At 36.0% G+C, this 17,712-nt stretch overlaps 1 protein-coding gene across 42 annotated transcripts in view; it reads left to right on the top strand.

Moving 5' to 3' along the window:
• CDC42BPA (CDC42 binding protein kinase alpha) overlaps positions 1-17,712 on the top strand; it is a 328,933-nt gene that overhangs the window by 220,733 nt on the left and 90,488 nt on the right. For all 42 annotated transcript variants that reach the window (XR_010585989.2, XR_012433742.1, XR_010585975.2 and 39 more), the window contains 2 exons: positions 10,528-10,652; positions 17,210-17,315. Coding sequence is in view for 37 of the 42 variants with exons in the window: in XM_005541041.4 (XP_005541098.3) it covers positions 10,528-10,652; positions 17,210-17,315 (231 nt within the window). In the remaining 5 variants the exon portion in view is untranslated. The remainder of the gene's footprint in view (positions 1-10,527; positions 10,653-17,209; positions 17,316-17,712) is intronic.

Below are 17,712 nucleotides of genomic sequence, written 5' to 3'. Positions count from 1 at the left end.
CTTACTCTTTTCTTTCATATATTCATCATTTGCCCTGTCATGGATGGCTAAGTTCAGGCCAACTTAAGTCTGGCCCTTGGCAAGAACAGGGACAATTAGGCCAAACCTGGAGAAATTGTAACAGCTGATTCATATTCACAGAGGAGAACTGGTAAAGCTAGAAATGATACCGGAGTAGGTGATAATCTAAGGAAACCATCTCAACCTAATTTCTAGCTTGAATACAGAATAATGTATTGAACTGAGAAGTAGCCATATTCATGAACAAAATTTCAAATACTTAAAGGAATTTTTTTCCACTTAGCATCTCAAATTTCTCAACTTCCCACCATTCTGCATTTCTTGTGCTAATTCCTAACAAGCAGTTGTAAAAATCCTAATATTAACTAGAAGTTTATTGTTTGTTTGTTTGTTTGTTTTGATACAGTCTCACTCGGTCGCCCAAGCTGGAGTGCAGTGGCGTAATAGCTCACTGCAACCTCAGCCTCCTGGGTTCAAACAATTCTCCTGCCTCAGCCTTCTGAGTAGCTGGGACTACAGGCGCACACCACCACACCCAGCTAATGTTTGTATTTTTAGTAGAGATGGAATTTCGCTGTGTTGGCCAGGCTGGTCTTGAACTCCTGACCTCAGGCAATCCGCCTACCTTGGCCTCCCAAAGTGCTGGAATTATAGGCGTGAGCCACCATGCCTGGTTGCATGAGCCACTGCGCCCAGCCCAGAAGTTTTAATAATTCTACTTACATTTACATAAGAAGGGCTGGATAATTGCATTTTATAATGATATCTAGTATTTTCTTCCTATAAAAATATTATGTTCAATTATTAGTTATTCCAATAACAAACTGAAAGACCATTACTTGTAAAATAGAGACTCTTCTTTCTTTTTGTTTTATATATAGCTCTGTATTTTCACTATTTTCCCCATGATTATTTAGCATTTAAAATGCTAAATAAGTATTTAAAACATTTAAAAAATGAATGCTTGTTTTCTAAGCCTTTAAAAAATGACTAGTTGAAAACTACTTGAGAAAGAATACTGTTCATATTGTAAAGTCTTATAAAGCTAACATATACAAACATTGTAGAAAGTGGCTAAACAGTAAGTAATATAAATTGATTTTTTAAGCCATGAACAGTGCATGAACTTTATTGTATAACAGTTATTTCCATTGAAATAAGAGTAACAATATTTGAACTTTATCCAGACAGGTCACATAATTGTTACTTCATGTGTTGCCTAATTTGATTACAAAATTTAATGTCATTTTGTCCTATAAGACAGAATTTTAAGATTCTGTTGAGTTAACTACTAAAAGATGTTACATTTTAAGAAAAATTATATTGGAAAATAAGTTGAATGTAGATCAAATTTTTACATTCAATTATTGGTTTAATTTCATTGCTAGCCATACATTTCTGCTGAGTTTCTCTGAAATATATATTTAGAGAGAATTTTTCAAAACTTCTTATTTGATTAAAATTGTGTTGCAGTCTAATACATCCATGAGAAAGGGACATACTTAGGCCTAGTATATGTAGTGAAGCCTCCTTGATGAGGCCTGATGGATAGTTTGTTTTTAAAAAAAAAAAAAAAATTACCCATTCTTCCTAAATTGAAAGGTAGGTAGGATATGAATAGCACTTTAAGAGCAAATTCATATGGTAAGTAAATATTTAATGTCCAGTGGTTACAGGACAATATTTATTCCTGAAGAAATGGGGGAGATCTGGAATCTCTATTTCCATTTGAACCTCTGCTCTGTTTCTCAAACTTTTTTTCAATTTTTGCATCTCTCTCTTCTTAATTCTCAGTCTCCCTTTCCCTTTTTAATTCTGTCTGTCTCAGTGATGATCAACTGAACTTCACCTCACATCTTCACTTTCCATTTATTCATTTTCCAATTTGGTTTGAAGTGGGTATTTTCCCCAAGGATGACAACAGAAGCATTTGCCATTGCTACACCAACTATTCCATTGGGAACCAGCTTGAAGAGAACTAGATCTCTTCTTGACAGAATTACAGATACAAAAGTCAGAAAGCAATTATTAGGTTAATTTTGAAAGGTATATATTATAGATTTTCACATTTTTAAACTCCAAAAATAAAAACATTTAAATAAATTTTTAAAAATTAGATGACATTTTTGTAAATCTTTTTTTTTTTTTTTTTTTTTTTGAGACGGAGTCTCGCTCTGTCGCCCAGGCTGGAGTGCAGTGGCGCTATCTCGGCTCACTGCAAGCTCCGCCTCCCGGGTTTACGCCATTCTCCTGCCTCAGCCTCCCGAGTAGCTGGGACTACAGGCGCCCGCCACCTCGCCTGGCTAATTTTTTTGTATTTTTAGTAGAGACGGGGTTTCATTGTGTTAGCCAGGATGGTCTCGATCTCCTGACCTCGTGATCCGCCCGTCTCGGCCTCCCAAAGTGCTGGGATTACAGGCTTGAGCCACCGCGCCCGGCCATTTTTGTAAATCTTATAAGCCCCACTTTTTATTAAAAGATAATTCATTGCAGGCTGGGCGCAGCGACTCATGCCTGTAATCCCAGCACTTTGGGAGGCCGAGGCAGGCAGATCGCTTGTAGTCAGGAGTTTGAGACCAGCCTGGCCAACATGAAGAAACCCCATCTCTACTAAAAATACAAAAATTAACCGGGTGTGATGACACGTGCCTGTCCCATCTACTCAGGAGGCTGAAGAGGGAGAATCATTTGAACCCAGGAGGTGGAGGTAGCAGTGAGCCGAGATCGCACCACTGCACTCCAGACTGAGCGGCAGTCTGTCTCAAAAAATGTATATATATATAGCATTGCAAATATAATTAGCCATCTGGTTTCCTTCAATCTCATAACAAATTTTTAAAAATTAGCAATTTATGCCAGTGAGTAAAATTGTTTACAGTAAGAAAAGTTGTAATTTGTTTTTAAAATTTGTTTTTCAAATATTTTCAAAAAATGTGGAAAATATTTAACATGAAAGTTACCTATAATGTAATCACGACAAAATAGGTATTTTAATTTTGTATGTTTCTTTCCAGGTTTTGCCTATATCCTTATTATTACATAATTGCAATCATGTATAGAGTCCACTTACTAATCTGCCTTTTCACTTAAAATGTTAAGAGCATTTTTTCATATTCCTATGTAGTCTTCTTATAACTCAAATGTGTCAATGTATGAATAGTAAAACCTCATTTTCAAACATGAAAAATGAACTAATACTTAAAATTTACTATGTGCAGGTCATCTTCTGAATTACTTCATATAACTCATTTAATTTTCACAATAACTCTCTACGGTGTACCCTTTTGTTCTTGCCATTTTATAGATCAAGAAACTAAGTCAAAGAAGGGTTAAACTACTTTCCCAATCTCAAGAATAAGAGGTAGGATTTGAGTACAGGTAGTCGGGCTCCAGAGTCCATGCTTTTATTTGGTAATTATGCAGAGATTAACTTTTTTCTGACCAATTGCACATAAATTAAGCAATCTGTTGAAAACTATTTATCACTGTTGCAATATGACAGTGCAGAGTTTTCATTTTGCTCCTCTTGCAAATATCCAATTGAAACCCCAACCACAAATGTGGAAGGGCTATCAGAAATAATGGTAATCCAAAATGGATATTAGTGCAGGAATTAATGAAGAGAAGATGCTGCATATACAACCCTCAAAAACAGCTGGTGGACTTCTGGCTATGCTAATATGAAGAGATTGATTGATCTTCTAAAAAAATGCTAAAAAGCAAATGCAATTGTCAAAAACAACCATTTCGAAGTCTTGGAGTTAACCAAAGGAAGATGACAGCTACAAAACACTGCTAAGATGTATTAAGGAATATCTGAACAAATTGAGAGATAACTATGTTAATGGATTGGAAGACTCAATATTGTTGGGAGAGCAATTCTTCCCAAATTGAGCTATAAGTTCTGGGACATCCGTATCAAAATTCTGGTAGGCTTTTTGCTGGAATTCACAAGCTTACCCTTAAAGTTATAGAGGAATAGAAAAGACCAAGAATAGTTCAGATATTTTGAGTAAAGTTAGAAGTTGGAGGATTAATACTATTTAATTTTAATACTTGCTGTAAATATGCAATAATCAAAAAGATGTAGTACTGGCATAATGAAACAGAACGAAGAGTCCAAAAATAAGCTCTTACATTTATGGTCAGTTGATTCTCTGCAAAAGTGCCAAGGCAATTCAATGGAAAAAGGATAATCTTGTCATATAGTACTGGAACAATTGGATATCCATATGTGAGAAAAAATGAACTTGGATCCTTATTTCATACCTTATACAAAAATTAACTCAAAGTGGATCACAATCTGAAATATAAAACGTAAGCATAGGAGAAAATCTTTGTGATTTAAAAATGTCAAGATAATGACATTAAAAGCACAGTGAATGAGAGAAAAGTAATGATAAATTGAACATCAAAATTTTAAAAGAACATTAAGAAAATGAAAAGACATGCGCAGATGGGGAGGAAATATTTCCAAATCATTTATCTGAAAAAAGACATGTATTCATAATATGTAAAGAACTCTTAAGGCTGGACGTGGTGGTTCACACCTATAATCCCAGCACTTTAGGAGTCTAAGGCGTGAGAATCACTTGAGCCCCGGGAGTTCAAGACCAATCTGGGAAATATATAAGACCTTATCTTTACAAAAGTTTTTAAAAAAATATTAGCTGGGTGTGGTGGTACATGCCTGTAGTCCCAGCTACCTGGAAGGCTGAAACAGGAGGATTTATGTGAGCCCAGGCAGTCAAGGCTGCAGTGAGTGGAGATGATGCCACTGCCCAGAGTTTGACCCTATCTCCAAAAAAAAAAAAAAGGAAAAAACCCTCTTAAAACTCAACAATAGAGAATATAAACAACTCAGTTTTTTAATGGGTAACAAAGATGAATAGACATTTCATGAAAGATGATACATGAATAACAAATAAGCACATGAAAAGATGTTTGTCAATAGGAGAATGCCACTTAAAAACACAACAAGATACTGCTGTATACCCTCGAGAATGTCTATACTCAATTGGAGTGACCGTATCAACTATTGGTAATGATATGGAGGAACTAGAACTTATACACTGCTCATAGGAGTATAAAATGGCATAGCCCTTGTAGAAAATAGTTCCAAAAATTCTCAAAAAGTTAAACATATACTTAACATACAACCTGGCAGTTCTCCTATTTACTGAAAAGAATTGAAAGCCTAGTCCCCTTAAGACTTACATATGAATTTTCATAGCATTATATTCTCATAATAGTAAACAACTGGAAACAGTACAAATGTTTATCAATGGTGCATGGATAAACAAAGCATACCATACCCATATACTAGAATACCACTCAGCAGTAAAAAGGAGTGAACTTCGGATACATGCAACAGTATTGAGGTTCAACTTCAATAATCTAAGTGAAATAAGTCCAATACAAAAGACTACATATTCTGTTATTTCATTGATAGAAGATTTCAGAAAATGCAGAACTACAGAAATAGAAAGCAGATCAGTGATAGGTAGAGAAATTAGGGTGGGGACCAAGATCAATTGCAAATAGGCATGGGGATATTTCTTGAGTATTAGAAGTGTTCCAAAACTGGATTGTAGCAATCACTGTACAACTGTTTAAGTTTGCTAAAAATCATTCAACTATATACTTATAATGCGTGAATTTTATGTTATATAAATTATACCTCAGTAAAAGTGTAAAAAAAAAAAAAAAACTGGTAAACTGTATCTTCAGAGGTGAATGGCACACCCTGAGGTACAAAACTTAAATCTCTTGTTTGCGATAGGCAAATCAGTGTGTGCCAGCAGTGACTGATAGCTTCCCTGGATCTCATTTCCTTTTGGGAAGACAAGGAGGTTGGAGGTAGGATTAAATGGGGGAATTACAGACAAACTCTATATGCGTAAAACAATTTATTGCTGTTGTTTTGCCAGAGGGGAAGAAATGAAACTTTGCTTTGTGATTTGTGCCAAAATTGCCTATCTCTGCACAGAAATACAGGTTAAAAATAAACACCAATAAAATCCTGTGTCATTAATAGAATTCCTAATAACTTAGAATTGAGAGTTGGCAAACTATGGCCTCTGGACAAATCTAGCTCCCAGATTGTTTTTGTCTGACCCACATGATAAAAATGATCTTTATATTTTAAAATGGCTATTTTTAAAAAGAAGATGATGATAATGTGAGATTTTATGTGGCCCACAGAGGTGAAAATACTTGTTGTCTGGTTCTTTACTGAAAAAGTTTGCAGACCCTTGACTTAGAACATGGTTGTGGCCTGTATTAGGTAGGGTTCCACAGAGAAACAGAACCAATACAGTGAGTGTATGTGGGGGGTGGGGGTGTGTGTGTATGTGTGTTGGGAGCAGGGGAGATTATAAGGAATTGGCTCAAGTGATTATATAGCCTGACAAGTCCCGAGATCTGCACTGGGCAAGCTGGAGACCCAGGAGAGTATATTTTGTAGTTCCAGTCCCAAAGCTTGGCAAGCTTAACATTCAGGAAAAGCTTCTGTCTCATTTCAGGTCTGAAGGCAGGAGAAGCTGATGTCACAGCTGATGTTCCCCCCTACTATTGGTGCAGTCAGCCTTTTTGTTCTGTTCAGGTTGATCACATGGGACTCACATACATTAGGAAGGGGAGTCTTCTCAGTATGCCAATTCAAATGTTATCTTATTAAGAAGCACCCTCACAGACCTACCCAGAATAATGTTTGACCCAATGTCTAGGCACCTTGTGGCCCAGTCAAGTTGACAATCACATGGCCCTTTTATCCCTAAAAACCTGTGAATAGATCCTTTAGGAGCAACTCACCTTCATCAAAGTTGAGTCATCAAGAAGAAACTAGCACAGTATCTCTACAAACATACAAAAAAGGAAGAAAGGAGTAGTATTAAATAGCAGATGAGACCATTTATCAGAAAAAAAAAATGTAGCTATGAAATAAAATAGTAAGCAAATATTTTTTCATGTGGTGTTTTTTTTTTTTTTTTTTTTGAGATGAAGTCTCACTTTGCCACCCAGACTGGAGTGCAGTGGTGTGATCTCTGCTCATTGCAACCTCCGCCTCCCGAGTTCAAGCGATTCTCCTGCCTCAGCCTCCCAAGTAGCTGGGATTACAGGCATGTGCCACCACACCCATCTAATTTTTTTATTTTTAGTAGAGACGGGGTTTTGCCATGTTGACCAGGCTGGTCTCAAACTCCTGACCTCAGGTCATCCACCCACCTCGGCCTCCCAAAGTGTTGCGATTACAGACGTGAGCCACCACACCCAGCCTTTTTCATGAATTTTCTAAAAACTTAAAGCAAGAACTTTTTGCTTCTGTGACAGAAGAGCTTACATCCTACCACCTCACCAAGAAGAGCTATAAAGCTTAATTTTAAAAATAATACTATATGAATACCACTTATAGGATTCATCTGTAAGAAGTCATTGGAGTGACAACAAGGAAACCAGGACTTTACTGACCAAGATCCTAAAGGGAATAATAGTACAGAGCAGTGAGCCCAACATTTAGTGCCACTTTTCCTCTTTGGGCATTTGCAGATATGAAAGCAGAAAAATCTCAGAATCTAGGAAGTTGAACGTGGTATTCCACAGTTTTACAAGGCTGGAGAGAGAAAAATGGAAGTGCATTGCCTATCAAGTTGCAGGATCCTTAGTAAATAATTCAGACTTTCAGTTCAACCCACTGAAAGCCTACATTTTAGGAGTAAGGGTGAGTGAGAAAGATAAGTCCTCAGTAACTGAAACCCAGCCTCCAAGATCTATCTTTACTCTGATTGCCTACCAAAAGTAAAAGTAAATAACCTCTGGAGGAAGATATTATCTAGAGTCTTAAAATTATCTAAAATTTTTATACATGATATGTGGCATGCAGGAAAAAAATTACCAAGCATATCAGCAAACACAACCAAATCATTGAAAACCAAGAGAAAAATTCAACAGCAAAAACAAAATCAGAAAAGGGAAAATGAAAACCAGGCAGTCAGTAGAAACAGACCTGCAGGAGTTCCCAGTATGAAATTTTTATGAAAGGATTTTAAGATAATTGTGTAATTTGTTTAAGAAAGTAGACATATGAAGAATTTCAGCAAACAACTAGAATCTTTACAAAACTGTCAAATAGAATTTCCAGGAGCAAAAAATAAAATAACCGAAAGACTCAATGAACGTTTTAACAGATTGGAGAGAAACAAAGAAAAGGACTACATATGTTTAAAAAAAAATTTAGACTAAAGTGTACTCAGGGATTCAAAAGAATAAAAAATATAGAAAGGAGGATATAAGACATAGAAGATGTGATGAAAACTTGTAACATACAAATAATTGGTTTCCCAAAAGGTGAGAAGAGACAGATGGTGGCAGTGCAATATTCGAAGAGTGTTTATGGCCCAGAATTTTTCCAAACCTGTGAGAAACATTTAGCCACAAATTCAAGAAATACCACAAACCCTAAAAGTGAAAGAATTAATAGAAATCAGACCCCAGTTAGACAAATCCTAGAAAAGCTGCCAGAAACCAACCAACATAAAATTCTAAAAGCAACCAGAGAAGAAAGACACATTTATGTTCAAAGGCGTGAAACTTCAACTGAAAACTGACTTCCCAACAGAAAAAATTAAAAATGGAATTTAGAAGAAAAAGAATGTCCTAAAAATGCTATAGTAAAATAACTGCCAAGTTACAATGTTATTTACAGCAAAAAATGCCTTCCGGAAATGAAGGCAAAAATTCAGAATGTAGAAAACTGCAGGACAACCTACATTCCTTTTTTTTTTTTTTGAGACGGAGTCTTGCTCTGTCACCCAGGCTGGGGTGCAATGACATGATCTCTGCTCACTGTAACCTCCGCCTCCTGGGTTCAAGCAATTCTCCTGCCTCAGCCTCCCGAGTAGCTGGGACTACGTAGGCGCATGCCACCACGTCCGGCTAATTTTTTGTATTTTTAGTAGAGACAGGGTTTCACCGTGTTACCTAAGATAGTCTCGATCTCCTGACCTCATGATCCACCTGCCTCGCCCTCCCAAAGTGCTGGGATTACAGATGTGAGCCACCGCGCCTGGCCATGACAACCTACATTCTTCATGTCAAAAGAAAAATAAAGGTGTTGCAGGGAAACCTGTAAATAAAATAGACTTAAAAGACATATTGGGCCAAGCGTGCTGGTTCATGCCTGCAATCCCAGTAGTTTGGGAGACCATAGCAGGCGGATGGCTTGAGCCCAGAAGTTTGAGACCAGCTTGGGCAACATGCCGAGACCCCATCTCTACAAAAAATTTAAAAAATAAAAAATTAGCCAGGTACTAATTTTTTTTGGCTGTAATCCCAGCTACTTGGGAGGCTGAAGTGGGAGGATTGCTTGAGTCCAGGAGGTGGAGGTTGTAATAAGCTGAGATCACACCACTGCACTCCAGCCTGGGTGACAGAGTGAAACCCTGCTCAAAAAAAAAAAAAAATATATATATATATATATATCTCCAACCATTAACCATTCAGCTGTGTTTTCTTATTGGTATCATGATTGAATTTAACAAACTTAAGTTTTGCGATATGTTGAAGTAAGTAGAAACTTGAACTATTACTACCTACATGCTGTTAGGAAATTCCTGAAATTTGTAGTATGATGCTATGGTGGTTATATTTTAAAAGAGAGATCCTTATTTTTTAGAGATACATACAGCAATATGCATGGATAACATTGTATGATGTCTAGTATTTGTTTCCGAATAATACAGGAAGAGGGGATAAGAGAACAGGCGTATAGGCCAGGTGTGGTGGCTCACACCTGTAATCCCAGCACTTTGGGAGGCTGAGGTGGGCGAATCTTCTGAGGTCAGGAGTTTGAGACCAGCCGGACCAACATGGTGGAACCCCATCTCTACTAAAAAGACAAAAAATTAGCCAGGCGTGGTGGCGCATGTCTGTAATCCCAGCTACTGGGGAGACTGAGACAGGAGAATCGCTTGAACCCGGGAGGCAAAAGTTGCAGTGAGCCGAGAACGCGCCATTGTACTCCAGCCTAGGCAACAGGAACAAAACTCTGTCTCAAAAAAAAAAAAAAAGAACAGGCATGCAAGTGAAACAAGATGGATGTTGAAGTAATCATTGTTGAAATTAGGTAGTGGGGCTCATAGTAATTCATTTATATTTTCCATTTTTGTATATGCTTGAAATTATAAGCTTCTTTAAAGAAGAAAAGATGACATAAAGACATTTTTTGGACCAAAAAAAAAAAAGTTATTTCACACAGAAATAGGCAATTCTTAAGCCAAGTAGAGAATGTTCACAGAACCAAGTCACTGTAGGATGTAAGGAAAAAAGCAAAGATAGCAGGAGAATTCAGAGTACTTGATATCCAAATTCAGTGAGCAAAAGGGATTATTATAATAAGACAAGCATTATTGGGTAGATGATGTTGAGTAATCAAATTTGACAATACCTGTCTGAACATCTCAGATTCTTGGTCCTGAAAGTCATGCATGTCTTAAAACTACCTTTCAGCTTACTACTTTGTATGAGAACTTAAGTATACACAACCAGCAGTTAGAAGAAGAGGTTAAAGATCTAGCAGACAAGAAAGAATCAGTTGCACATTGGGAAGCCCAAATCACAGAAATAATTCAGTGGTGAGTGCTCTTTTAAACGTTCTTTTGTGGATGATTGTGAGTATGTGGCCAAGTTGGTGTGAATTCCAGGTGGCTACTAATAATGGTTTTTATCTCATTTGTCAGCTATGATAAATAAGTTACTCGAAAAGCACAATTTTATTATTGACCTGTTATTTGTGTTCTAATGTGTTTTCTGTTATGTTCCTCTGTTCCCTAACTCTAACAAATGTCCCATACCAGCATTTAACACAGCTTCATTGTAATCTGATTATTGATTATTACTTTCTAAGAAAATGTTACCACCTCCAGAGTCAAAGTTGGAATTCATCTGCTACCTATGGATGTTTCTTTCTAAGACCAAAACTCCTGTATTTGTGAGTATTTTAAGAAATGGAAGGCCTGCAAAAAACTTAGAAGCTAAAGATACTGTACTGTTACCTTCTATCATGATTATACCAGATTAATTCACACATGACATTTTTAAAACCTTAAATGGTTACATTTTAGTTTTATCAGCTCTTTCTCAAGCTCTTGGGATTTCGTTTGGAATATACATGTTAGTAACCTTCATATTCATTTATTAAACCATTATTCTGGTGCGTGTAAAAAATTTCATATTTTAATAATACATGGAGAAAGCAGAATCTAATGAAGACTGTATTTCCAAGTAAAAATAGGTAACTTAACTTTTTATATTTATTTAACTTTTTAAATCCTTTTTGGCAAATGGTAGGTGTTTAATTTATATCAAAACAAATACAGGTTGAGCGTTCCTAATCTGAAAATCTGAAATTGAAATATTTCAAAATGTGAAACTTTTTGAGTGCTGACATGACACCACAAGTAGAAAATTTTAGACCTGACTTTGTGATGGGTCACAGTCAAAACTTGGTTTCATACACAAGAAATTATTCTAAAACATTGTAAAAAATTACCTTCAGGCTATATTTATAAGGTGTATATAAAACATACACAAATTTTGTGTTTTGTCTTGGGTCCCATTGCCAAGGTAACTTCATTATGTATATTCAGGTATTCCAAACTCCAAAACATAAAAAATCCTGAAATCCAAAATACTTTTGGTCTCAGGCATTTCACATAAAGGATATCCAACCTGTAGTTTCATCATTTATTTATAGATTAGTCATTTGTAGGGAATTTTATTTCCTATACGCATATTTTGGTTCAAATGCTTTTCCATTAAGAGCTCTTAGGCTTATAATGTTTCTATTCAGTGCATATAAAGGGAATATGCAGATTGTGGAAATTTATTTGGGTTCCAGACAGTATAGTTATTGGTTCATTAATTTACATCTACATCATCAAGTCTGCATTTCTGAAGCAAAATCCACTTTAATCTTTAACCAAGTTTATAATATCAAAAATTATGACTTGCCATTTGTAATTCCATTTTTATGTTATCAAATATATATTTAAGGTGGAGCTGAAAATGACTTTTCAGAAGGCAGAGTCAAAACCTGTGTTCCTAGACTTCTGATTTTTTCAAGTGTCAGGCATGCTGATTTGAGCTGGAACAGGAAGTGGTTCTAGTAATGGAAGGAAGCTTTCAATGTGGGCTTTGTAGAAAGGGTTAATAGAAAGGGTGAAGATGAAAGTTTTATATGATGCCACAAAACACTCATTATACACTTCTCACATTCAAGCGAAATGCAGAAATCAGAAATACAAGGAAGTCACTTTGTATAAAAGCTGTTATTAACCCCACTTCTTATTTAGAAATGGACTGTTAGATAGCAGATTGGCAAATACCCAAGGGAAAAAGTAAAATATATATTCCCTGTTCAACTTTCTTACCTACTTGAAAGGTAACTCTGTGAGATACAATATCCAAGTTTATAAAGGTCGAAAGACTGAGTTATTTTCATTTTTGAGTTTAGTATACAGAGTAAGTATTCCTTATTCAAAATGCTTAGGACCAGAAGTATTTTGGATTTCTTTTGGATTTTAGGAAGTTTGCATTATACTTAACAGTTCAGCATCCCTAATCCAAAAATTTAAGCATCTTGTCAGTACTCAAAAAGTTCCAGATTTGGGGGCATTTCAGATTTTGGATTTTCAGATTACAAGTACTAAACCTGCTTTAAAAAAATGAAGTAATGCTCAAACAAGATTATAGGACCTCATGACATACAGCACCTTAAATGTTTCCTGGGACAAATGAACAGTTTAATATAAAAGAAATACTGCAGTATATAAAACCTTATGTGAAGTCACTTCTAATGGCTCTTGAACTCCACCTCCTCTCTCTTTTGCTATGAAATATCCCTTTCATAAGAAACCCTTTTAGAGCAAGGACATCTTCTTCTCACCACTGTTAGAGTAGGAACCTTCCTTCTCACCATTGGCTCATCAGAGGACTTCACGTTTTCTCTTTGAAATAATATTACAAAGAGAGGTTAGATTAATAGGCTAATCCATAAGATTTATTTTTTAAATGTGTTTCCTCACATAAGGCATTCTTTTGGTACAATAAGAGATACAGAGGTCTATAAATGTAGTACTTGCCTTTAAGTAACTTATAACTTAACATTTAAAGTTTAAAAACTATTTTGACCAGAACTGGCGATAACTTACAAGACTTAAATATAAATGCCTTACATATTGAATAGATACTGACTTTTTAAAAATAAGAATGTAGTGTTGAGGGAATTATCTCAGACTAGTTGCTCAAGAAGGGTGGGAGCAGTCAGTTAAACTAGACTGTGTTTTCTGAAAAGCCTGAGTTTAGTAAAATATCCTACACCTAGTTTGACCAAATTGGAATTTATGTAAAAGAATAGTAGGAAATAAGAGTAACAAAGTTACTGCAACACAATTGTCATGAATACTAGGTAAGAATTTTACCTTCACTTATTTGTAAGATGGAGAAGGTTTTTTGCAAAGGTAATGGTATTAATTAAAATGATGATGAGGCAAATAGCTTTTAACAGTAATGTTCAGGATGAAATAGATGGTAAGGTTGGAAATAAAGTGAATAAATGCAGGAGACGTTGTGAAAGAAAAATCTATAGGACTTAATACTACTTACAAATGAAGGGTGAGAGATGAGGAGAAATTAGTATTCCTGAATTGTGAGTTAAGGTGGTTAAGAAAATGATGGCATCATTGAAGTAGGAAAGTTAAGAGAGGTAACCACCCTTGGGGAAGATGATACAATCAATTTTATCTGTTATTTTATTTTGTTTGTTGGTGAGACTGAGGTGATCCTGAGGCATCTTAGTAGAGGTTTCTCATATGCTTTTGAAAAACTAACGTAAAGGTTAGGATTAGAAATGTAAATTTGGGAATTAAATTCCTATTGAATAAGGCCAATGAAGTGGTTGAGATGTTTTTAAGGAAACAAGAAAGAAGGCGAATGGTAAGGGCTATATGATACAAGCTAGATGAAACAGCTCTGCAGGAGAACCAGGAGAAGGGTTTAATGATTACAAAGCGTTTCAGTAATGAAACCTTTGTCTTTCTTTATTTAAATCCACTCACATTATTTGAAACATTCCTCATTCAGTAATGCTCATTTGTGTATAGCAATAGCTTCTATTGATTAAAACATAAGAGGATTCCAGTCATTAGGCTGGAAATTCACATGTATTCTTATTTAGTTATTACACCAGTTCTGTGAGATAGGTATTATTACTACCCTCATTTTATAGATGGGATAACAAAGTTAGAGAAGTAACCTGGCCAAAGTCACACAGCTGGTAAGCACCAGAGCTAGGATTTGAAACCAGGTCTGTATGACTTAAGAATCAAAGTTCCTAATTACAGTATATGCACCAACTTTTCAGGAACTGTCCCTTATTTGTCTTCTTTTGTCTTCTTAATGTGCCCAATGTAATAGTATTTAATAAGTATTAACTAATTGATTATTTGAGAGAACTTGGAAGGGAAGGATTAAATGTGCCAAGAGAACACATAGATCTAAGTTGGCCTTCTGTAGTTGAGTTTTAACAGATTAGCTTCAGCAAAATAGTTGAGGCAGGAATTAGACTTCAGGAAGTATAGAGTAGTGAATGGAGGGTTTAATACTACAGCACTTACATGTATGTAGTAGAACAATGAAAGAGGGAAAAATGGGATGTTTGGGGGTTTGTCAGTGAGGAGGACAGGGAACTTTTGTATTTGGTAGAGTTTGTTCATGTTTAAAGAAACCAATGGAAATAATGAAATTGAAAATATAAGGTGTAGTAGGGAGGGTGATTATGTATAGTAATAATAACTATGTTACTAAGAAGTATTTGAACGATTTAACCAAATAAAAGATGAGACAGCTACCTCTAAAACTGTTTTTAAAAGTTAAGAGAAGGAATATGAGTAAACTTAACCAAATGGCTTAGAAGCAAGGAGTAAGAGGTAGTGTTAGGGCCGGGTGTGGTGGCTCATGCCTGTAATCCCAGCACTTTGGGAGGCTGAGGTGGGCGGATCACCTGAGGTCAGGAGTTCAAGACCAGCCTGGCCAACATGGCTAAGCCTCGTCTCTACTGAAAATACAAAAATTAGCCAGGCATGGTGGCATGTGCCAGTAATCCCAGCTACTACAGAGGCTGAGGCAGGAGAATTGCTTGAATCCAGGAGACGGACATTGCAGTGAGCTGAGATTGTGCCACTGTACTCTGGCATGGGCAATGGAGCAAGACTCTCTCTCTCTCTCAAAAAAAAAAAAAAAAGTGTTGGGGTTGGAGAAACAATATTTTTTTTAAATGAGGTTGAAAAATAGACAAATAGCAATGATTATGAAAAGGAACTGTGTGAGATCTAGCGTCCAGTGGAACTTAAATGGCATGAGTTACCCTCCAAATCAGTAATTCTCTATAGCCAAGAAAAAGAGAAGTAGGTTTAATCAAAAGTTAGGAATTAGCGGAAGATTGCAGTTGTAAGGTGTTCAACATGTAAATAAATGTGTTCAACATGTAATGTGTTCAACATGTAAATAAAAAGCAAAGTTAGAAAAAAGAGATTGTCATATAAAATTCCAGATAATTTAAAGTCAGTTTACAAGAAGTTGATTTCCAAAGTTAATAAAACATACTGGACTTCACAGTTTCTTGGAAATATGCATAAACTAAGATCTCTGAGCTATGGTAGATACTAAACCAGCACTAGTTGAGCCCTGTTAGCCTAGGCACTTAACAGATAATACAGTTTTCTTTATTGTTACCATTTAAGTATCCTTTTTGTATTCTGAAAAAGATAATCTTCATTCATGCCAATTTATTCTCTATACTACATACCAGGTAATTAAGTAAAAAGATTGCAGTCACTTGTGATCAAATAATTTTAGAAGGACACAACCCTTACTATACAAACATTCTTAAAATAATTTCCAAAACCATTTTTCTTTAACAGGCAATAAAAATATTTACATTTACATAGAGCCTAGGAATATGTAACTGTCCCTAGAGTGGACAACTTCTTACAATGGTTTTATTGCATCTCCATATTTTCTTTTGCTTGTACTCCAAAGACAACCTCCCATCTAAGAGAAGAGAGCACCAAGCCTCGTTTAAAGGGCCTCATTAAGATATATATGAATTTGACTCCTCAGGAGTTTACATTCTAAGAGATACTAAAGCAGCTCAGGAGTTAAACATGTCTGCTGTATGCATCAGATACATACTGATTTACCTGAAATGTACTTTCCTCGTAGCTTCAGTGACATGGATTTTATCTGAAAACTGCCAGCCTGCACAAAGACAAATTGTCTTCCCCAAAGTCTTTTAGAATACACTTGTGAGCATTGCAAATTTCGACTCCATTTTTTTTCTTTGTGCAGTATGGCTTTCTTTATACCAGTGGTTTTCATTCTTCCTGAGAATAGGACCTCTTTTGTAGATTTTTGTAGATATGCTAGACTCCTCCCTTCACCTTCTCACCGCTTGAGGGAAGTGTAAGAAATGCAGACTTTTTCTTGAGAAATTCTAAAGTGTGGAATTTGTCTTACTAAATATAATTTGAAAAGTTTCTATCTAAAATTATAATTGTATCATCAGCTAGATAGCCTTAAGGCAGTAAGTAGAAATTGGGTTTTGGTAGTTTAATCTCTCTTTGTTATTTTAGTGATCATTTTAGAAAACAGAAGAGCTTAATTACAATATAACCCTGATTTTTGCAGAATATCATACATTAAACTTTCTAAATTTAATATACTTCAGTTTTAAGAATGGTATGTTGTTTTTATGATGTAAAATGACGGAATTCAGTTAATGAGAAATCTTATTATTTAGAAAACCTCACCCATGTGTGCATCTGTGTTAATTGTTAGATTTAAAGAATGTTAATTCTGTGTTTCAAGGGTGAAGTTTTACTAATTTATCAGCTATGAGTAACTTGGACTTTTGTAAACTTCACCAGCTCTACCATGTACATAAAAAGAACAGTTCCATAAACCTCTTCCCAGTTGCTGACAGGTAGTATACTATGGTAGACCTTTTCAAAGAAATTATTTAAGACTATCTTTGAATTTCCTATCACTTATTTCTTTAGGAAGCTTTAAAATAACATATATTGCACTGAAGCTTTTTTGTTTTACTTTTGTACTTTGTCTTTACGTATTCTAGGGTCAGCGATGAAAAGGATGCACGAGGGTATCTTCAGGCCTTAGCTTCTAAAATGACTGAAGAATTGGAGGCATTAAGAAATTCCAGCTTGGGTACACGAGCAACAGTAAGCTTCTATGATTTTGCATGGAGGCTCATCATATTAGAAAAAAGAGACTTAGGCCGGGCGCGGTGGCTCAAGCCTGTAATCCCAGCACTTTGGGAGGCCGAGATGGGCGGATCACGAGGTCAGGAGATCGAGACCATCCTGGCTAACACGTTGAAACCCCGTCTCTACTAAGAAATACAAAAAATAGCCGGGCGAGGTGGCAGCGCCTGTAGTCCCAGCTACTCGGGAGGCTGAGGCCAGAGAATGGCGTGAACCCGGGAGGCGGAGCTTGCAGTGAGCTGAGATCCGGCCACTGCACTCCAGCCTGGGCTACAGAGCGAGACTCCGTCTCCAAAAAAAAAAAAAAAGAAAAAAAGAAAAAAGAGACTTAAAAAACACTATAATAAATCCAGTT

The sequence above is a fragment of the Macaca fascicularis genome, chromosome 1 (genome assembly GCF_037993035.2).
Source record: "Macaca fascicularis isolate 582-1 chromosome 1, T2T-MFA8v1.1".
In the NCBI taxonomy this organism is placed as follows: Eukaryota; Metazoa; Chordata; class Mammalia; order Primates; family Cercopithecidae; genus Macaca; species Macaca fascicularis.
The sequence above is the reverse complement of the archived record's forward strand: the minus strand, read 5'-3'. Positions and strand labels throughout refer to the sequence as shown.